This window comes from Chiloscyllium punctatum, chromosome 11 (assembly GCF_047496795.1).
Source record: "Chiloscyllium punctatum isolate Juve2018m chromosome 11, sChiPun1.3, whole genome shotgun sequence".
NCBI lineage: Eukaryota > Metazoa > Chordata > Chondrichthyes > Orectolobiformes > Hemiscylliidae > Chiloscyllium > Chiloscyllium punctatum.
Genome location: NC_092749.1, coordinates 99,317,003 through 99,340,031, shown reverse-complemented (window position 1 = coordinate 99,340,031; position 23,029 = coordinate 99,317,003). Strand labels below are relative to the sequence as shown.

Here is a 23,029-nt window from a genome sequence, read left to right as displayed (position 1 = left end):
TTTGGTTCATTTTTTCAAGAGAAGGCAGATGGGATATAAGTCGATATGTTTATTAATGGAGTTCTGGTTAGAATGCCATGCCTCGAAGAATTCTCGTGTGTGTCTTTGCTTTGCCTGTCCAACGATGTGTGTGTTGTCCCAGTCAAAATAGTGTTCATACATACAGAGGAAGAAGGCCACCACTTTGACTGGGACAACACACACATCGTTGGACAGGCGAAACAAAGACACATGCGAGAATTCTTAGAGACCTGGCATTCTAACCAGAACTCCATCAATAAACACATAAATTTGGATCCTATCTATCTTCCCTTTAAGAAAAGTTGAACCAGAAATGACATCATCCACCTTAAGTAACTAAGACTTATAAATAGAGAGGCGGGATATACCACCAGCATTTCACCGGTGACTCACTGATGATGTTACTTGATATGGTGATGAAACATCTGAAAACAAACCTTCCAGCTCAGCGAGCAAACTTACATACTTATCATCAACCTGAGCTACAAATCTTCTCAAAAGTTGATAAGAGGCAGTCATGAAACTATATAGAAAGGGAGCGGGAAATTTCTTTCAGTGACCTTTTCTCTTTTACTTTCTCACGCAGGGAAGAACCCGGGTTTTGAATAGATAATTGTGGACTGAAGGGCCTGTTCTGTGCTGTAGTTTTCTATGTTCTATAACACTGCGTCATACAACTAAATCTATTTATTGTGACATTCCACGAACCAGTTGGATTGCCAGTCCTTGACATTTGATAAAGAGTTTCTATTTGGTAATTGGCTGATTATCAAATCTGCAGTTTCCAATCGCTCCCACTGTCTTGTTTTCTCTCGGTGGATTAACACAGTAACCACAGTAACCAATTTTTATAACCAATGTGAAAATTCAGAGGGATATGAGGTAAGTTATTGTTTTGTTTCCTGACGGCTGCCCTTCATAGTGCCCTATGGTTAGCCGTACAGGTTCTGAATGATAACCGCATAGAACTGAATGTTGTGCCATACTTAGGAATATCACAGGGACCACCACATCCAAAGCTTTGTGGAACATGAACACTTGAAAATATGACGACAGGCATTTTGAAAAAAAAAAATCACAAAGGCGATTGGAGTTAAAGATCACGGGGACTCATTTCTCAACAACTTTATTCGTTAGCTACATTTCAGAATTCAAGAGGTTGGTCACACTTTGGTTCCAATTTCCTTCTTCCTCTCTTGGATTATTGACGTCTGATATAATAAGTGAAGATCAATGCAGTCTGCATATTCCACGAACTCAAGAGGGATCCATAATCCAGTGCAGTGTTCCCAAAAGAAAGTCTCTAAAAACCTGCAGCTTACTTTAGGAAAACAAAACAAAGAAAGGAATCAGTGACTGGTCCCGTACCCTGTGTTTAAAAGAATGTAGTCTGATGTGAGTCTACACAAATTGAGCAGTGGCTTATTCACCTTAGTTTAGATGCGCATTATAAACATTTACAAAAAGATCAACAAGTTCAGATCAGAAATTACAGCTTTCATAGTGCAGTGTGGAAGCAGGCCATTTGGCCCATCAAGTCCACACCAACCCCCTGAAGAGCATCCCGACGAAAACCTATCCCATCCCTGTAAACCCACGATTCCCATGGCCAATCCACCCAACCCACACATCTTTGGACTACGGGAGGAAACCAGAGCCCCTGGAGAAAATCCATGCAGACACAGGGAGAATGTGCAAACACCACACAGACAGTAGCTCGAGGCTGGAATCGAACCTGGGTCCCTAGTGCTGTGAGGCAGCAATGTTAACCATCGAGCCACCATATCATCCCATTTCATTGGGTCTTTCTTTCTGCAATTCTGCTCAAAAACAAATGGGCAAACGGGATTTTCCCAACTCATGTTAAGTTGTCGCATATGTCCCTGCTTTCCCAAAACTAGAGACAAACACACTGCAGGTGCTGGGATCCAAAGCAGACAGGAGGAGGCCAGGCAGCATCAGAAGGTGGAGAAGACGACATTTCGGGTGTGGGCCTTCTCCAAGCATCAACTTCTCCACCTCTTAATGCTGCTTCGAAATCTAGAAGGAGACTTTGCTGAATATCCCAGAGTTTGCTCCATTTGGGGGCTTACTCAAATGTAACAGGATTCAAAATGGGCACAGCCCTGCAACACAACCTTTCACTCTATTGCTGCAAAATGCCAACTGCATCATCTCCAGCATGCAGCAATAAGCTCCTTGGAACATTTTCTCTTTTGGAATTTCAGCAACTGCATCATGATTCTAATTTGCCATGAAGTCACAAGGCATAACACTGATGATTTAACCAAATCACAATTTAAATAAATAACACATTTTCAAATGATGCTTGCGTATAACTGTGTACTTTTTAAAATTTATTCACAGGATGACCACATCACTGACTGGGCCAGCATTTATTGCCCATCCCCAATTGCCTAGAGGTCAGTTAAGAGAGAACCACATTGCTGTGGGTCTGGAGTCACAAGTAGGCCAGCAGTTTCCTTCCCTAAAGGTCATTAGTGAACCACATGGGTATTCATAGTCATCATTAAGATCCTTAATCCCTGATTTTTATTGGATTCAATCCCCACCATTTGCTGAGGCAGGACTGGAACCAAGGTCCCCCAGAACATTACCTGAGACTCCAGATTAACAGCTCAGTGATAATACCACTATGCCGTCACCTTCTGCTTTGTGTATGCGTTTGGGGTGGGGGGGGTGGCGGGAATGAGAGAGAAAGCAACTGGTGCTGTGTTAATAATTTGTTTCTACCACAGGGTATGTGGGGATGTCAGCATGCTCACTTAGATCAACACCAGAATGCAATGCAGAGTAAAGCCAAAACTGCCATCTCAGTCCCTAATGTTGGTGGTGGCAGTTCATGGAGACCTTGATTCCTTCCCTTCCCAATGGAATGATTTCTCTCAAGCTTCCTAGAGCCCATTGTCTCTCTCTAAGGGCTCGGGATGTCTTTTTGGACTATGGCTAATTACCTCACTACAGAGATCTATGGATGTTCACTCCTTACGTTTTTTCAAGGCTAAGATCATAGGGAAATCCAAAGGAAATGGGGCGGCACAGTGGCTCAAGTAGTTAGTACTACAGCCTCACAGCACCAGGGACCCTGGGGTTGACTCCCACCTTGGGCGAATGTCTGTGTGGAATTTCCCCGTTCTCCCCGCATCTGCGTGGGGTTCCTCTGGGCGCTCTGGTTTCCTCCCACAGTCCAAAGATGTGCAGGTCAGGTGAATTGGCTATGCTAAGTTGCCCATCGTGTTAGGTTTACTAGTCAGACGGGAATGGGTCTGGGTAAGTTACTCTTCGGAGGATCAATGTGGACTTATGGCCTGTTTCCACGCTGTAGGGGAATCTAATCTTAAAAAAAGGAGATGGGGGGAAAGTGGGGTTGAGGTAAAAGATCTGCTGGAATCTTACAATATGGAGGTGCAGGTTGGAGAGGCTCTACAGTTTACATGTGTTTCTATTTCACTTCATTGCTTCCTAGGCTGTTGTATTCCAATTCAAGGAGGTGAGGGGTCAATTGGAACCAGTTACTTTATTGCTTTTCTGAGGAATAAGATTAAGGAAAGGTAATAAGCCTCTGTCCACTCATCCCATCCCATCTCTGTGTGTTTATCTGACTTCTTTTTAAATATATTAAATGGCTACAGCAAGGGAAGAGGATATTCAACCCATCATATCTGTGCTGGGCCTCTGAAGGAATAATTTACCTCATGCAACTCCACGGTCAATTCCTCCTCGCTCTGCAAACAATCCAATTCCCTGAGAATAGACACTGCCCCCACCAGGCACAGTATTCCAGTTCCTAACCACACACTGTATAAAAAAAGATTTTCTTCATGTCACCATTGCTTTTCTTTGCCGAATACTTTAAATCTTTGCCCTCTGGCTCACAATCCTTCCACCAACGGGAGTAGTTCTACAGTGTACAATCTCTTCAAGCTTTTGAATACCTTAATCAAATCTCACAACCATCTCTTCTCCAGAGAGCCCAGTCCCAACTTCAATGATATTTTTACACAGCCAGAGTGTCTCAAGCATGAAAGCATTTCTATGAACCTTCTCCCCACCCTCTGATGATGCTGCTCCAATAATAAGGTTATGATGCCTTTGGCTTTTTTTGGAGGGGTCGTAAACACAGAGACTCCGGGAGGTCTGGCTTGGGTGGGTTTTAAGGCCAGTTTTATTTTAGCTAACAGATATTGCAAGGTTTAAACACTTGTACAATGAAAGGGGAGTGGCCAGCTTTCCCAGTTCAGCTTTTCTCTGGTTTGGTTTGGTGTGAGCAGTCTGGCTGTTCAAAGAAAGCAGTCAGTCAGCTTTATGAGGCTGCTCATCAAAGAAACAGTTACAGGGAATAAGGTGTTCCATGTTGAATCTCTCTGCCATCTCTCTCTCTCGGTCTCTCTCTGTCTCTCTCTCTCTCTCTCTCCATCCCACAAGACCTTGTGTTTGATTTTATCATTTTTTGCCAAGGGGTGTTTATGGGGATTGTTGTAGGAATTCAGAACAGCATCACCAAATTGGGATAATCTGTTGGGATTTTGGATAGGTTGTTATTCTATATTCTGATCTCTTTTGTTTTAACTGGTGACCTCATTACCACACAGTCCAGAAAAATCTGACATCTGTCCTGTAATAGTTCAGTTGCCTGAGTTCCCACTGGCTTTTCAACCACAGTAGGCAGCACTCCCATCTGTGAACCAGTGATGTCATTAGCAAGGACAAATTGTATTCCTTGAGCTGAGAGTTTGTCCAGTACCTCTACTATGGCTTCTCCACTCCTCACTGGACACTCTAACCTCACTCTACATAATTGAGCTCTTCTTGTCTCATTGGGAATTCCTGTTACTAGCACCTTTTCTGGTAATAGTCCTTCAGAGGTACATACCTACTCATCTTTCAACATCATAGATTGAAAGGATCCTGTATCTCTTAACATTGTAACCTCTTTACCAGCTGCTCCTGGCCTATGTGAGTAAACTCTACCATCACAGGTATATGGTTTAAGAAGACCTGGCACTTGCTCCTTAACCAACCTCCGACCAGCTTGTACATTCTGGTATAGCTTTCTAGCCTCCACTGTGCTTTCCATTACCACTCTAACAAAATTCACTGGCTCATCCTGTTTTCCTACATCTGGTTTTCCTAGCCAGCGACACCCTCATCCTGTGAATGAATTTTTATTAAAACCCACTCTGATGAGCTCTTTTGACATAGCGAAACCTGACACCACCAAATCCTCCCCCATTCCCCCCTCACTCTCCCCATTCTCCTCAACCCCACCTCCCCACCACTCACACCCGCATCCCGCTCCCCCCGAAACTCGAAAATAACTGACCAGAGCTGACCCAAATTAAACTCTCACCAGTATTTCCCTGAACTCTCACTTCATAATTCAGCCCTCTGCACTGGGATCATCAAGAAGGCGGCAATTCCCAGGAGAGTGGAAATGAGTCAGGCCATCTGAAATAATTCCACTTTGAACCATGAAGGGAATGTTTATCATTGAATGAGTAGACTACACCCCAACCCACCCAGTCTGAAGGATGTGGGAACAGTGTCAAGTCTACTGAGAATCATAGGTGTACAGCATGGAAACAGAACCTTCAGTCCAACTTATCCATGCTGACCAGATATTTGAAATTAATCTAGTCCTATTTGCCAGCATTTGGCCCATATCCCTGTAAACTCTTCTTATTTATGTACCCAACCAGATGTCCCTTAAATGTTGTAATTGTAACAACCTCCATCACTCCCTCTGGCAGCTCATTCCATACACGCACCACCCTCTGTGTGAAAAATTGCCCCACAGGTCCTTTTTAAATCTTCCTCCGCTCACCCTAAACCTATAGCCTTGAGTTCTGGACTCCCCTACAATTAGGAAAAGACTTTGACTGTTCACCCTATCTATGCCCCTCACGATTTTATAAACCTCTATAACCTCAGCCTCCAATGTTCCAGGGAAAACAGCCCTGACCTATTCAACCTCTCCCTATAGCTCAAATCCTCCAATCCTTATAAATCTTTTCTGAACCCTTTCATGTTTCACAACAACTTTCCTTTAGCAGGGAGACCAGAACTGAATGTAATATTCCCAAAATTCACCAAAATGTCTACCTTGAAGAGTAACCAAAATAACCCTTCATCTTTGCTGTTCATAAAATCACACTGAAACAAAATTTAAAGTCAAACTTGATGCTTTTTCCTGGCTGTAGCAGCTGTAATTGAAATTTATATTTAGTCCTTCAGGTTAATGCAGTCTGGAGGAAAGATTTTAACCTTTACCCAATAAAAACCATCAATAGAGCACCTTAAAATAAATGCTGGTCACGAGTAGACTTTGAGCTCTTTTATCTTGATGAGTCAGACAACAAGAAAAATCACTTCACATCAGGAATCCTGAGGTTATGTCACACGCAGGGCAGATGGTAGATCAAATGTTTATTTTAATTTATTCCACTCGGAGAAATGAAATGACATTTACGGGACAGATGCACACTGGCTTTACCAGACAACATCGCAGCAGGGTGCGGAAAGGTTCAGATGTGGAAAATTAACCCTCGTGAAGGAAAGCTTTGACTCGATCTGCCGTCTTAAAATAAATGCAAGAAATAAGACTTTTGAGGATTCTTCAGGTGATCCCACCTCAGTGAGGATGGCCATGTCAAGGAGGAGGCAAGGAGATCTCAGTCCTCCGTCTCCCCATCTCTGAAGGAGAGGAGTCATAGAGGTCTACAGCGTGGAAACAGGCCCTTCAGCCCAACTTGTCCATGGTGCCCAGTTTTCACAATTAGAACTGTCCCGTTTGCCTGTATTTGGTCCATATCCCTCCATATCTAAACCATTCATGTGCCTGTCTAAATCTTTCTTAAATGATGAAATTGTACTCACTTCCACCACTACCTCTGGCAGACCATTCCAGACACTCACCATCCTCTGTGTGAAACAATTACCCCTCCGGACTCTTTTGTATCTCTCCCCTCTCACCTTAAACCTATGCCCTCTAGTTTTAGACTCCCCTCCAATGGGGAAAAGCTATCAGCTAGCTACCTTATCTATGCCTCTCAGGATTTTATAGACCTCTATAAGGTCACCCTTCAGTCTCCTATGCTCTAGGGAAAAAAGCCCCAGCCTGTCTAACCTCTCTTTATAACTGAAACCTTCCAGTCCAGAGTAAATGGATTTACTTCAACATTATGAAAAGCTTGCAAATCTCAGGGCTCCATAGCCAACACTAAATGTAATCCTGAGCTTGGATAACATTTATTAAATAGTCCTGACTGTGCTACTTACACTACAAATCAGTTGAAGATGATCAGCTGGGGATTGCATTTGAAAATATTTGTGATTGCTGGAAACTATATTTATTCACATACAGGGCACTGTTCTTCATGGAATATGTCCACACATTGCACCCTTTTTTCTTAGTAAAGGCTTAGGGGGACAATGCTATATTCCCCATGGCAATGGCCAAACCAATCAGTCTACTGATCTGATCTGCTGCCTGAGCTGAGCTTAATCACCTAACTAAGACTAACAGTTAACGATTTCTGCTGCATTTCCATTGCAATCACAGTAGAATTAATCAGCATCCTCTTCTCATACTATAAAAATTGGTGTTCTCTTTATCAATTTTGTTCGCTTATGTCATAGCCCTGATGAGTACAAGACAAAACACTCTGACTTTGCGCCTCTTTTTAGTAACCATTAAGTTCTGTACTACCATCCCCATCCAATTAAACGGATTTCCCAAGAGAATTTGGAAGATAAATGCTCGCTGTTCGGGTCTTCTATCTAAAGAATGTATTTTGATCATTTTGCAGACAGACCCACAATCTCCGTGATTTACCTAACAGACACTCCAGCGTACACCTCCTTGCCCACCTTTGGTAGTTGCATCTTATTTGTGTACTTCTTTGGGACATCTTCCTGCTTGGAAGGTGTTCGCTATGCTTGGTTTTATTGGTCACTGCATTGAGTACAGGAGTTGGAAGGTCATGTTGCAGCTGTACAGGACCTTGGTTAGGACACTTTTGGAATATTGTGTGCAATTCTGGTCTCCTTCCTATCGGAAAGATGTTGTGAAACTTGAAAGGGTTCAGTAAAAATGTACAAGGGTGTTGCCAGGATTGGAGGATTTGAGCTTTGGGGAGAGGCTGAGTGGGCTGGGGCTGTTTTCCCTGGAGGGTCAGAGGCTGAGGGGTGACCTGATGGAAGTTTATAAAATCACAATGGATAAAGGGATTAGGCCAAGTTATTTTTTCCAGGGTAGGGGAGTCCACAAATAGAGGGTGTAGGGTTATTGTGAGAAGGGAAAGATTTAAAAGGGTCCTAAGGGACAACGTTTTCATGCAGAGGGTGGAGTGTGTATGGAATGAACTGCCAGAGGAAGTGGTGGAGGCTGGTACAATTACAGCATTTAAGAGGCATCTGGACAGATGCATGAATAGGAAGTGTTTAGAAGATATGGGCTAAGTGCTGGCAAATGGGACTAGATTCATTCAGAGTATCTAGACGAACTAGACCTTAGGTTCTGTTTCCTTGCTGTACATCTCTATGACCTCCTCATTTAAAGTCTCCCTTTAAAATTCTTTTGACTCGTAGCACCCCTGCTTTTTGCCTGTCACTTGTTGGTGTTTTAATACCGCTGTGAAGATTCAACGTCTTTCTACAATCAGGCACTTTATACACGCAAGTTATCGTTTGCTCTCACTCCAGCACCCTGTGAACTGTGTCCCTTGAGTGGGAAAATTTCCTCAATTTGGGAAGAGAGCAACAGATTTGTCCGAGGTATTTAAAATCACGAGGGGGGTTCTGGGGGAGTAAACTGGGGACTTCCCTTTTGGTGAAAGGGTCAAGGACTGGACAATACCAATTTAAAACAATCTGCAAGAGAAACCAAAAACCTGGATGAAGGAAACCCCTTTGACACAACGTGTGGTTCGGATCTGGAATACACTGCCCAAGTCGGACATTACCACACGCACTTCCCATCCCCTTCACCCAGTGGTATTTCCCTTCCTTAGAAAAGTTTCCCCATTTTTGTGGTCTCTGCCCTCTACATTGTCTGGACAAACAGGGCAGCACGGTGCCTCAGTGGTTAGCACTGCTGCCTCACAGCACCAGGAGCCCAGGTTCGATTCTAACCTCGGGCAACTGTCTGTGTGGGGTTTGTACATTCTCCCTGTTTCTGCATGAGTTTCCTCCGGGTGCTCTGGTTTCCTCCCACAGTCCAAAGATGTGCAGGCCAGATGAATTGGCCAAGCTAAATTGCCCATAGTGTTAGGTGCATGAGTCAGAGGGAAATGGGTCTTGGTGGGTTACACTTTGGAGGGTCGGTGTGGATCTGTTGGGCCGAAGAGCCTGTTTCCACACTGTAAGAGAATCTAATCTAATCAAACTCGGTGACCAGCTGTAATATTTTCTAGCACTGACAGGACTTCCCCGGGTTTTTCCGAATGCAATTGCACTGCCCACTCGGACATTTTCTCATTTATTTCCCATGCTGCTATCATTCAAACTGGACAGATAAAGATTTGAAATGAGATAATTTCAAGTTCTCGCCACTCAGCAGGATTTAAAAATAATTATTTATGGGATGCAGACATCGCTGGTCTTTGAGATGGAAGCGTTTTTGCCTTGATTTGCTGCAATCAATATCTGCTTCTATAAAATAAGTCACAGACTCCTTTTAACATTGACAGTGAGATTTAAGAGATTATTTTTCCATTTGCTTGTCACTTTATCAAACCACTGGAACCTCAGAACAAAGTCCTCTCACAGAGTATGGTTATCAGACTTATGAACAGACCTTGTATATGCCAGGATTGATCTTTCTCTGCACCTTCTCTGTAGCTGTAACACTATATTCGGCATTCTGATCTCTTAACCCTGATATGCTGATTTGTCTGGTTAGCACACAAAACAACTTTTCATTGTAGCTCGGTGCATGTGACAATAATAAACCAAATCAAATTAAAATTGCCAGGGCTTTCTGCTGCATCTTGGGATCTTGCTAATTGTTTACCTATTACTTAAGACAAAAGACCACCAAAAGGCCATTTAGACCCCTGGGTCTGCTTCACCATTCAGTGTGATCCTGGCTGATCTGATAACCCTCAACTCTACTTTCCTACCTTCTCATCATTAGAGAAAAATGGTTGGTGGTGATTTAATCTGAGGGTCACCTCCCCTCAGGTGAGGGGAGAGGTTAAGAAGGGGACTTCTTCATGATGACCTCAGTCAGTGCAGGAATTGAACCCTTGCTGTTGGTATCACTCCGTATCTCAAACCAGCCATCCCAGTTAACAACCCTGTCCCCAAAAGAGGCCTGTCTCTGTCAGCCTTGCATCCATTCAATGACCCAGCCTCAACAGCCCTCCATGATAAAGAATTCCACAGACTCACTCCCCTCTGAGACAAAGACATTTTTCCTCATCTCTGTTTTAAATAGGCAAGCACTGACCCTGAGATGACACCCTCTGGTCCTCAACTCTCCCACAAAGGGAAACAAATTTTCAGCGCGTCCCCTGTCAAAGCCCCTGGTGATTCTTGCATGTTTCAATAAGTCGGCTTTCATTCTTCTAAACTCTAATGAATACCTCACCTCATAAGACAGTGCCTCCATACTGGGCAGGTAAAGGCTGAATCATTGGGGATCTGAGGTTCATGTGTGGGATTATCAATAATGTCGCACAGGGGGAGAAGAGGGGAAGCAAGCCATTTAACTCCACACCGACCCTCCAAAGAGCATCCCACCTCCCTACCCTATCCCCATAACCCCGCATTTCCCATGGCTAATCCACCTTGCTTGTACATTTTTTAGGTTTGTGAGGAAACCGGAGCAAACCTGCACAGAGGTGTAGGGGAACATGTGCAAACTCCAAACAGACAGTCACCCGAGGCTGGAATCTGACCCGGGTCACCAGCGCTGTGAGGTGGCAGGGCTAACCACTGAGCCACCGTAGCATGGGCTCAGTAGGTTGCACAAATGGCAGATGAACAGAAGGCAGCTTGAGGAAAATGATGCTTTCAGCAGTGGGTAGTTGGGATCTGCGATTTGCCTGGTGAAATGCAGTCCCAAGTGGTATGGTCTAAACTGAGGCCACAACACAGAGGAGCAGAGCTAACAGGGTAGGGAGCAGCTTAGCCTGCTTCATTAGGAGAGGTAATTCAAGAAGAGAAGTGGTTGGCAATGGTACGGTTTAAGGATGAAATGAGTTTGTGGTGCAGCAAGACGCATTATCTTAGTGGCAGGCCCTTATATAGGTAAATCACCAAAGATTGACCATACAGCCAGCCAGGCTGGGAGCACAGGACAGCGGCACGAGATCACAAGCCTGCCACAAGGAACCCCGAGAGTCAGGACAGGGTTTGGGGGGAGAGGGGCAGGTGCTAAGAGGCTCCACACTTTGGAAAGGAGGAGGGTGAAAAATCTGGGCTGGAGAAGCCAGTCCTTGTGAGGTCTGGGGATTACCACTACCCCCCTGAGCCTACAAGGAGCTGAAGAACAGGCAAGAATGAGGAAAGACATTCTTACACCAGAAAGTGGTGAGGGCCTGGACTGTATTATGTGGGAGTGAGGTGGAAAAAATTGTCCAGTGCGGTTTCCAAAGTGAGTTAGCTTGGTACTTGAAGAAATGCAGAGGCCTAGGCAGCAGCAAATGGGGGAGTGAGGCTAGCTGGTTTGTTCCTGCAGAGAGCTGGCGTGATCTTGACAGGCCAAATGGCCTCCGTGTATGCTGTAACCGTTCTATGATCTGATGGTTCTCCTGCATGGATTCTCTTCAAGAAGGCGTTCCCACGATATATTTAACAACAGCGGCTACAATGATGTAGAAGTGACAAGGGTCTCGGCCTTCAATTAGAGAACCAGTCAGAGACAGGAATCGCCTCTTGTCGTTTTAGGCCACACTCCATCTTGTTCCCCTCAGGCACCACTGGCAGGATGTCCCCCAGGATCCTAGGGTGTGGAGGTTCCGCCCATCGAGAGCTGCCAAGCCTGTCGGAGGCTGGCAGCCCGACTGAACAGTAGCGCTACTGGGAGGCCGAAGGATGTTGCTGGTATGACACCCACCTAAAAGTTCCAGAAGAAGGGTCCATCGATATCAACAGAACAGGAAAAGGCCATTTGGCCCCCAAGTCTGTGCTGGTCAAAAACAACCCCCTCACTATTCCATTTCTCACCACTTGGCCCGTGATCTTGTATGCTTTGGCTTCGCAAGTGTATATTTAAATACTTCTTAAAGGTTTGAGGGTTTCTGCCTCTACCATCCTTACGGGTAATGAGTTCCAGATACCCAACATCCTCTGGGCGAAAAGGTTTTGCCTCATATCTCCTTTAAACCTTCTGCCCTTACCTTAAAACGTACACCCCCCCATCCCTCCCCATTCAAAGAGGCTTTGCAGGATCGGAAGAAAATCCACTCTAAAATGGCAGGATCCAAGCATGTGACCTTTAACCTCTGTTTTAATTGCAGTTAGCAGACTAATGTAGATGCAGGACACATGAAGAGGGAATGCTGCAAGATAAATGCTGTTGTAGTCACGGTAATTACTTACTTCATTTAGTAAAGTGATTTACTGCTAATTACTTCCACAAAACAAGCAATAAAGGACTGTAAAGCAATTCCCAACTATCAAACGCCTAAACCTTAGCCTAAATTAATTCACAAAATAAATCTTACAGGCAATCAGATGAGAATTTCTTATAAAATCAGGTCTCCCAAGACTTGCTAGTGCTTTTATTTTATTGTTTTCATACCCAGCTGTTCCGTGACTGAATTATTCTCAAATTCAACCAAAAACACCTCAGTTGCAAATCAAAATAATCCAGTCACAAAAGGGCAGGGAATCGTGAGAGAGATTGAATGGCAAAAGGCAGTAAGAAATTATGTAGGACCATAATATTATAGAATTCTTAAATAAGATGAAACATGACAGCGTGATTCTGAGACTCAGGCCTTGAATCTAAATAAAACAAACTACGATAGTATGAGGTGTGATCTGACTATAATAAATTGGGGAATGCTCCTTAAATGAGATGAATTTTCTTCAGCCGCAGAGTATTAGAGTATACAGCAACGCTGTAACACAGGAGCTCTGCGGAATCAGGCCATTCGGCCTCCCATTCTGCTATACAATTAAGTATCTTAATTCGACTCGCTCAACGTGCTCCTGCAAATTCTAACAATGCTGCTGAATAAAATCTTCCAGCTTACCAAAATCAAAACTTATTTCTCTTGTTTATTAAAAAGAAAACTAATAGAAATCTATGGACACTAATAATTTCCAAACTAAAGGGCTTTGACTCAAAGCAAAATTACCAGTCAAAGATGATTAAATTGTTGTTGATCTGGTGACTTGCCTGTGGCTGGTGTGATTCTTAACTGTTAAGTAAAACTGACAGCGGATACCACAAGGGCACAGATGTATCAGGGTGTTACATTTGCCCAACTAGTGAAGCTGCCAGGAAGGTCCTTGTGGCTTGCATTACTCATACATTGTAAGGTGAACCAGCTAAATGTGCTGACGGCTTGGGAGCTTCACAGTAAGGGCCGTGGCCTGAAAGAAACGAGTGCTCCGTCGGTTGCTCGGGCTGTAAGAGCACTTGGTGAGCCGAGCAACTCGATCAGGAAAAGCCCAGCTCTGATCACTGGCCTGGCTATCAAAGCTTTGTAAATACTGCTTTGCCTCTTTCCCCTGCCAACATTTATAGAAATGACAGAATCCCCACTGTGTGAAAACAGGCCCTTCAGCCCAAACCAACCCTCCAAAGAATAACCCACCCAGACCCATTCCCCTAACCTATTACTCTACATTTACCCCTAACTAACGCACCTAGCCTACACATCCCTGATCACCATGGGCAATGGTAACATGGCTGATTCACCTAACCTGCACATCTTTGGATTTTCAGAGGAAACCAGAGCAAACCCACACAGACACGGGGAGAATACTGCCCCTGATGCTGTAAGGTGGCAGTATTAGCCACTGAGCCACCATGCCACCCTAATGACACACAGGACGGAGAGGCTATACCCGAAAGGGAAGATTGAACAGGCCGGGGTTCTTTTCTCTAGGTTAGAAAGGGCTAAGGGTAACTTGGGGAGGACCAGCGCTGATGCCCTGGGGGAGTACTTGCTAGTGCGGTTGGGGAGGGCTTACACAAAAATGGCAAGGGGGAATGGAAACATTTACAAGGAGACAGAAGAGACCAAAAACTTCAAATGGGCAAACCAAATCAGAAACAACGTCATCAAGATGGAGTGTGGATTAATATGTTGAGCAACCAACCAGAGAACAGGGCATCCTAGACTGGGTTTTGTCCAACGAGAATGGAGTAATTGGCAATCTAGCCTTTGGGGAAAAGTGACCATAATATTATAGAATTCTTCATTAAGATGAAACGTGACACAGCTGTTTCTGAGACTTGAGCCCTGAATCTACTACAATGGTATGAGCTGTGATCTGACCACGATAAATTGGGGAACGCTCCTGACTACGACAAATTGGGGAACACTCCTGAAAGGGATAATTGCAGACATTTAAACAGTGCATGGAAGAACTTTAACAATTGTTCACTCCTGTCTGGCACAGAAATTAAATGTGGCAAAGACGGGAATGTGGGATAACATTAGATTCAAAGAAGGGGCATTCAAATTGGACAAAACAGCACGGATCTAAGCACTGGGGAGCAGTTCCAATTTCAGCAATGGAAGGTAAAGAAGTTGATTAGAAAAGGGAAATAAAGTGCGAGAGTTAGCTTGCAGGGAACGTATACACTGATTGTATAAGCTTCTATAGATATGGGAAAAGAAAAAGGCTAATGGAGACAGATGTTGGTCCCTTACAGTCAGAAACAGAGAAGGTTATAATGGGAAACAAAGAGATTGTAGACCAATTAAATTTTGGGTCTGTCTTCCCAAAGGAGCGAGCAGATAACATATGTAAAAAAAATTAGGGATCACATGGTCTAGTGAGAGAGAGGAACTGTAAGAAATCAGTACTAGCAATTAAGTGGTGTTGGGAAAATTGATGGGATTAAAGCCTAACCAATCCCCAAGCCTCTACCTCCCAGAGTACTTAAGGAAATGGTCCTAGAAATCATGGATGCAATGGTGGTCATCTTTTACGATTCTACACACTCTGGAATAGTTCCTATGGTTTGGAGACTGGCTAATGGAACCCTTCTATTTAAAAAGGAAAACAGGGAATTGTACACCAGTCAGTTTGACATCGGTAGCAGGGAAAATGCTCAAATCCGTTATAAAAGAAGAGCAGAGCGCTTGGAAAATAGATTTTACAAAAGGGTAATCATGCTTGACAAATCCACTGAAATTTTCTGAGGATGTAACTGGTAAGAGTTGATAAGGAGAAGCCAGTGGATACGGATTAGTTGAACCTTCAGAAGCCCTTCTCTACCATGCCCCTTTCAATCTTCTCTGATCTCAGGAAAATAATCCCTATCAGTCCAATCTCAGAGAGCTATAGAGTCACAGAGATGTACAGCACGGAAACAGACCCCTTGGTCCAACACGTCCATGCCGACCAGATATCCCAATCCAATCTAGTCCCACCTGCCAGCACCCGGCCCATATCCCTCCAAACCCTTCCTATTCATATACCCATTCAAATCCCTTTTAAATGTTGTAATTGTACCAGCCTCCACCGCTTCCTTTGTCAGCTCATTCCATACACGTACCACCCTCTGTGTGAAAAAGTTGTCCCTTAGGTCCCTTTTATATCTTTCCCCTCTCACCTTAAACCTATGCCCTCTAGTTCTGGACTCCCCGATCCCAGGGAAAAGACTTTGTCTATTTATCCTATCCATGCCCCCCATAATTTTGTAAACCTCTATAAGGTCACCCCTCAGCCTCCACCACTCCAGGGAAAACAGCCCCAGCCTGTTCAGCCTCTCCCTATAGCTCAAATCCTCCAACCCTGGCAACATCCTTGTAAATCTTTTCTGAACCCTTTCAAGTTTCACAGCGTCTTTCTGATAAGAAGGAGACCAGAATTGCATGCAATATTCCAACAGTGACCTAACCAATGTCCTGTACAGCCGCAACATGACCTCCCAACTCCTGTACTCAATACTGTGACCAATAAAGGAAAGCATACCAAATGCCTTCTTCACTATCCTATCTACCTGCAACTCCACTTTCAAGGAGCTATGAACCTGCACTCCACGGTCTCTTTGTTCAGCAAAACTTCCCAGGACCTTACCATTAGGTGTATAAGTCCTGCTAGGATTTACTTTCCCAAAATGCAGCACCTCACATTTATTGAAATTAAACTCCATCTGCCACTTCTCAGCCCATTGGCCCACCTGATCAAGATCCCATTGTAATCTGAGGCAACCTTCTTCGTTGTCCACTGCACCTCCAATTTTGGTGTCATCAGCAAACTTAGTCACTATACCTCTTATGTTCACATCCATATCATTTATATAAATAATGAAAAGTAGTGGACCCAGCAGCGATCCTTGTGGCATTCCACTGGTCACAGGCCTCCAATCTGAAAAACAACCCTCTGTCTTCGACCTTTGAGCCAGTTCTGTATCCAAATGGCTAGTTCTCCCTGTATTCCATGAGATTTGACCTTGCTAATCAGTCTCGCACGGGGAACCTTGTCGGATGCCTTAGTGAAGTCCATATAGATCACGTCCACCGTTCTGCCCTCATCAATCCTCTTTGTTACATCTTCAAAAAACTCAGTCAAGTTTGTGAGAACTGAAACTCTCCAGCCCTGGCAACATCCTGGTAAGTCTCCTCTGCACCCTCTCCGTGCAGTCACATCCCTCCTATCATATGATTTCCAGAACTGCACACAATATTCTTGCTGTAGCATTACCAACATTTTATACAGTTCCAGCATTAACGCCCTGCTCTTAAACTGAGTGAGCAAATGCATGGCAGATGATGTATAATGTGGATAAGTATGAGGTTTTCCACTTTGGTATCAAAAACAGGAAAGCAAATTAATATCTGAATGGTGGTGGATTGTGAGAGGAGGGGGGAGTACACGAAGTAAGCATGAAGACCAGTGCATTCATTCCCAGCGATTACTGGCTTATCCCTCTGGATTCCTAAATCTAACATCAGGTTCATATATTCCCTCAGTGGACTGCTCAAAAAAATGGGACTGATCAGGAACAAGCACAAAGTGTTTTTGTACTGAGAAGGAAATTCTATCCTTCCCTTTTTTTTGACCTAATTTGGTTTTGTTGGTGTCAACGCATTCTTCTCGAGGTAAGCCATTTCCAGGCCACCTGCTTTTGTACCACTGAGACTTCAATTATAAACAGAATGTTTGTTCAAACAGACTGAGCTCTCTGAAATATATGATGGAAAATATATCGCCAACAGACAGACAGACAGACACACACACACACATGCACACACATGCACACTCACATACATACAGACACACACACACACTCCTATACACCCACACACACTTACTCCTATACACGCGCACACAGACACACACACACTTAAAGTGCAGGCTTAAACTGAACTCTCATCTATCTGTAACAGGAAACTTCGAGACAAACCTTTTTGTACCCTGTTTTACTCATCATCAATATCAAGTTGGACTTATAATAGGGTTAACTGGGGTAGCAAAGTAGCTCACTGGTCAGCAATGCTGACTCACAGCATCAGGGATCCAGGTTCAATACCCGTCTTGGGTGACTGTCTGTGTGGAGTTTGCACATTCTCCCTGTGTCTGCGTGGGCTTCCTTTGGGAGCTGCAGTTTCCTCCCACAATCCAAAGATGTGCAAGTTAGGTGGATTGGCCATGCTAAATTGTCCCATAGTGTGCAGGTTAGGTGTGTTGGCCATGGGAAATGCAGGGTTATGGGGATGGGTCTGAGTGGGGCACCCTTCAGAGGGTTGGTATGGGTTTTTTGGGCCAAATGGCCTGTTTCCACATTGTAGGGATTCTATAGAAACTTAAGCTTACCTCACCTGCTCCACTTTTAAACCAGAATAACACAGCTGATGGCTTGGTACTTCAGTGTTCCCTCTTACAATGTATTTTCTCTTTGTATGAATTCAGAAAACCCACAAGCTAATTCCGTTTGCCCTGCAAATCCCCCTCCGAGTTAAAGTTCCTGGGACAGCTTTAAGGGCTGGTTGCTGGTTTTGGGGAAAAGCTGCTGTTTTGAGTCACTCTTTCTCAGTTGTCATGGTTAAAGTAACCGGTCAGGTTGTGGTTGCGCAGCAGATATCTGGTGTTAACGCTTGGGCAAGGAGGACAGCTTGCGGCACGGTGGCACAGTGGTTAACACTGCTGTCTCACAGCGCCAGAGACCCAGGTTCAATTCCCGCCTTAGGCGACTGACTGTGTGGAGTTTGCACATTCGCCCCATGTCTGTGTGGGTTTCCTCCAGGTGCTCCGGTTTCCTCCCACAGTCCAAAGATATGCAGGTCAGGTGAATTGGCCATGCTAAATTGTCCGTAGTGTTAGGTAAGGAGTAAATGTAGGGGTATGGGTGGTTTGCGCTTCGGCGGGGCGGTGTGGACTTGTTGGGCTGAAGGGCCTGTTTCCACACTGTAAAGTAATCTAATCTAATCTAAGCTCTCAGGCAAGTTGACGCTCTGTACTGGGCATAGAGCACACAGGAGGAGGTGTGGGTTACTAAGGTGTAAAATACAGACTGCAATGAAATCAGGAGACACACAATAGAAGAACAGAAGCTTACCGGTGTTCTACACTGTATATTTACGGTTCTCTTTCTGATGAAACATCTCCATCGGCACCACTACTAGCACTGGGGTCATCTTTGCTGCGTGAGGCACTTTTGTCCTTGGTGTATTCCGAAGGTACTTTAGTTCTTGTCTTTTCCTTTCGTTGCTGCTGTTTTTCCAGCTTTGTAAGCTGCAGGTACACAAAAGAGAATCTTTATTCGATAAACAGCGTGACACTTTGTCACGTGCTTCAACACCTTTGAGGTCATCGGGAGGTATCACCTCACCTTTCCTAAAGAGATGGGCAGGAGCTGGGGATCCCAGCAGAGTTCAGGCCCGCAGTTGCCATGGTAATTGCTGTACAGCAGCCCCCCCCCCTCCCCCCGTCCTCACAGAGGGTGAAGACACCATTCAAACAACCTCACTCACTCTGCCATCTAACTGCCATCTCTCATTCTCTCCCATGCCCCATCATCAAGAGCAGCTCACAAACCAGCAACCTCTACCACAAAAAAGGACATGGGCGGCAGGTTTATGGGAACACCACTACCTCCCACGGCTCCCTCTATGTCACACATATTGTCGCTGGATGGAAATCCAGGGGGTTTCTATCACAGGAGCAACATATCACCAGCACCTTCCCAAAGGCAGGTGAGGGCTGGACACTACGAACTGTTCCATCTTGGCAGGAAGAATAGAAAAGCAATACAATATTTAAATGGAGAAAGACTGCAAAGCTGTCAGGTGCATCAGGTCCTGACTGGTTTGATGTTCAATGTACAACTACATCAAGTGATAAGGAAGGTCAGTGGAATATTGTCATTTATTTCAAGGGGAATGGAAAATAAACGTGCAGAAGGATTGTGTTGGGTATTAATGAGACCGTGTCCAGAACGCAACTTCAGGTTTCTGACTTGAGAAAAGACCAGGCAAGATCTTTTCCCCAGGGTAGGAAACTAGAGGGCAAAGGTTTAAGGTGAGAGGGGAAAGATTTAAAAGGGATCTAAGGGACAACTTTTTTCATGCAGAGGATGGTGCATGTTTGCCAGAGGGAGTGGGTGGAGGCTGGAACAATTACAACATTTAAAAGGTATCTGAATGGGTGTATGAATAGGAAGAGTTCAGAGGGATGTGGGCCAAATGCTGGAAAATTGGTCTAGATTAATTAAGGATATCTGTTCAACGGGAATGAGTTGGACCAAAGTGTTTATCTGTGCTATATAACTCTATGATTCTATGCAATAGGAACGGGCACTGATTGTTGGCCAGCCAACAGTGCCCACGTCCCACAAACAAATTTTAAAAAGTAATACCATCAGAAGAAGTTCAGAAAAAGTTCACACGAATGATTCCTGGGAGCAAGGGCTTAGTTGGAAAAACTGGACCTACATCCATCGGGGTTTAGAAGAATAGGAGGCAATCTTATTAAAATTAACATTAAAATCCCCAGGGGATGTGACAGGATGGATGCCAAGGGGAGGTTGTGGGAGAGGCTACAGCCACATTTTAAAAAGAAGACATTTCCATTTAAGGTGGAGGTGAGGAGAAATCTGCTCCGATCAGAGGGGTTTTGGCCTGTAAATTCACTTCCCCAGAGAGCAAGGGAGACAGGGTCATTGAATGACCCAGGACTTTTGATTCCCATTGGAACAGATACATCCAGCATTAATCATGTCAAGAAGTCTCCAGGAGATTTTGAACATTTTGTTTTGTGGGCAGTCTTGCCCAGATGCCGTTCAGGGCTTGGCACATTGTCCATGATGCCAGAGACAATATCCCTGAAGGGCACCAATCAACGCTCTACAGATTAACCTAGAGAAAGGTGTAATGAATTATATTTATCAGTGTTACATAACTTATTATATTTCCTGTCCCTTTTAGAGATTTAATGCTAGTTTTATTCATCAATTGTAAACAGAAATGGTTTCAAATTTCTTTTAATGATTTAATGTTATCATTACTGAGTAATTCTAAGTGCAATTTAGTTCTCTCATTCATTTTCACACTCAATGTTGTTTAAAGATTTCCAGAGAATGCATTTGATGAAAGAATTAAGTGGGATCGGTTTCAGGGGTAAGGTTTGTGACTAAGGGGTTTGAGTATCAAGATGGTCGATCAGGAGCATGATGAGTTGGTAGGTGACTTCATTGGCAGTTGGATAGGTCAGGTCAGGATATTGGGGGTATGGGAAGAGGAGGGAGGGGTTGGGATGTTTTGTTGGGTCTGGGGTCCATCAGCAATTTGCACGAGATCAAGAAAGGGTGGTTAGTTTAACAGTTAACCAGAAATTAGAGTAAATTTTAACTCCCCTAACTTCTCCTAGGTAACTATCGAGCTAAGTATATTGAAACAAGTCAAGGTCTCTGAATCTAATTCAGAGTTAGTGACCATGTTAGACAGAATTCCAGATGTAGGGAAATTGCTCATCGAAGATTTCCTGGACCATTCCTGTGGAATTGGCTGGTTTGGGACTTCCACGTTGTCCCAATGCACAACTCCGGTCTACACTGCTGTGATGACACACTTGCTCTAGGAAGATCTGGGCCAATATTCTTTAAGGCCAGGTGAGATGTTGGATGGACGTGGACATCAAAAGTTATTGGGGACAAGTGGGAAGGTGGAATTGAGATCATAATTGGATCAATCGTAATCTTGTCAAATGGCAGAAGCAGATTGAGGGGTCAAATGGCCAGCTCCTACTCCCAATTCATATGCTTGGAACAAATGGTGCCACCCCAATCTTGTTTTCAAAAAAATCTCTGTACTCACTTCTCAGTCAAGAAATATCCCAATTCCTTTACCTTTGGTTCAACAGAAATACTATTTATCGCACTGGACTGCAACCCATTCCATGTCAATTATTCACAAGTTACATTTAACTTTGATTGGGTGGTATGTAGCTCAGTGGTTAGCACTGCTGCCTCACAGCGCAAGGAACATGGGTTCAATTCCAGCCTTGGGCGACTGTCTGTGTGGAGTTTGCACATTCTCCCCGTGTCTGCATGGGTTTTCTCCAGGTGCTCCGGTTTCCTCCCACAGTCTAAAGACATGCAGATTGGGCCATGCTAAATTGCCCATAGTGTCCAGGGATGTACAGGCTAGGTGGGTTAGCCATGTGAAATGCAGGGTTACAGCTATAGGGTGGTGGATGGGTTTCGGTGGAATGCTTTTCAGAGGGTCAGTACTGACTCAATGGGCAGAATGGCCTCTTTCCACACTGTAGGGGTTCTATATTTGGAACTTGCCTTTCACAAATGGAAACAACCGATGACAGGAAAAGGAAATTGAAGGGGCACTTGAAGCAAACAAACCCACATGGGAAATGCCGAGTTTAGGGATTTGGGGGAGTGGTTGGAGGTGGTGGTGCGGGTTCCTGGGCGGGATGTCTTTCGGAAGGTGTGTGTGGACTCATTGGGCCAAATGGTCCACTTCAACACTGTAGGGATTCTATGCTTTTCCTGTCTTGGCATTGCACAAAAGACTTTGCAAAATCTAATCACTGGTTTCCTTTTGCAAACTTCCAATCATTTGCGTTCTGAGAAGAAACTTGGCTTCTACCTTTCCCACCAAAGGTAACAGGATTAAGAACTGGGAAACAAGTTATGGTATTACAGACATTCCTCAGTGCAGTTCATCAATACAAGACACTCGCATTCGGTGAGCAACAGTATCTTAGAAAACATTTCTCCACTCTGGCTAATGCTTGGCTTCTATAAATGAAATACAATGATTCAGAGTTTGCTTATCAGAATGTTTTGCTGTCAGTTAGAGCAGCTCCCTGTAATTTTTAGCTACAAAACATTTGCCTGCCAAGTTAGTTAGTGAGGTGCAGGTAGATAGAGCCAGGCTGCACACCCACCATCTTGCTTTTTCCAGCTCAAATTGCAAAATTGAGACATCTATTTTCAAAGAGGGAAATCTGAGTCATTTGCCCCACCAAATTTGTTCTTCTTGGAAGAATGCAATAACTGTTTCAGTTGCTTTTTATCAGTACCTTAACACTCAGTGCAAGTGAGATAAACAAACAGCACAGACAATGACAGGATTAACATTCTTAACAAACTATTTGTACACATGTTCACAGATATGATCACCAATAACTCCTGAGGTATAACATGAACATTATCATGCAGCATTGCATTAAAAAAAAGAAAGAAAAGTGAACTCGCTTCAATTACACTGTGGTACAACCATGATCATTGACACGATCATATTCATAAGTTCATAGAATTCCTACAGTGTGGAAATAGGCCATTTGGCCCAACAAGTCCACACTGACTCTCCGAAGAGTAACCCACCCTACCATA

General features: G+C 44.2%; 1 protein-coding gene across 1 annotated transcript in view; it reads right to left on the bottom strand.

Moving 5' to 3' along the window:
- Positions 1-1,131: 1,131 nt before the first annotated feature.
- The window catches only part of dtd1 (D-aminoacyl-tRNA deacylase 1), a 189,303-nt gene continuing 167,405 nt past the window's right edge, over positions 1,132-23,029 (bottom strand). The window contains exons 5-6 of the mRNA XM_072581404.1: positions 18,737-18,912; positions 1,132-1,342 (exon numbers count right to left, since the gene is read on the bottom strand). Coding sequence (XP_072437505.1) covers positions 18,757-18,912 — 156 coding nt within the window. The 3' untranslated portion in view covers positions 1,132-1,342; positions 18,737-18,756. The remainder of the gene's footprint in view (positions 1,343-18,736; positions 18,913-23,029) is intronic.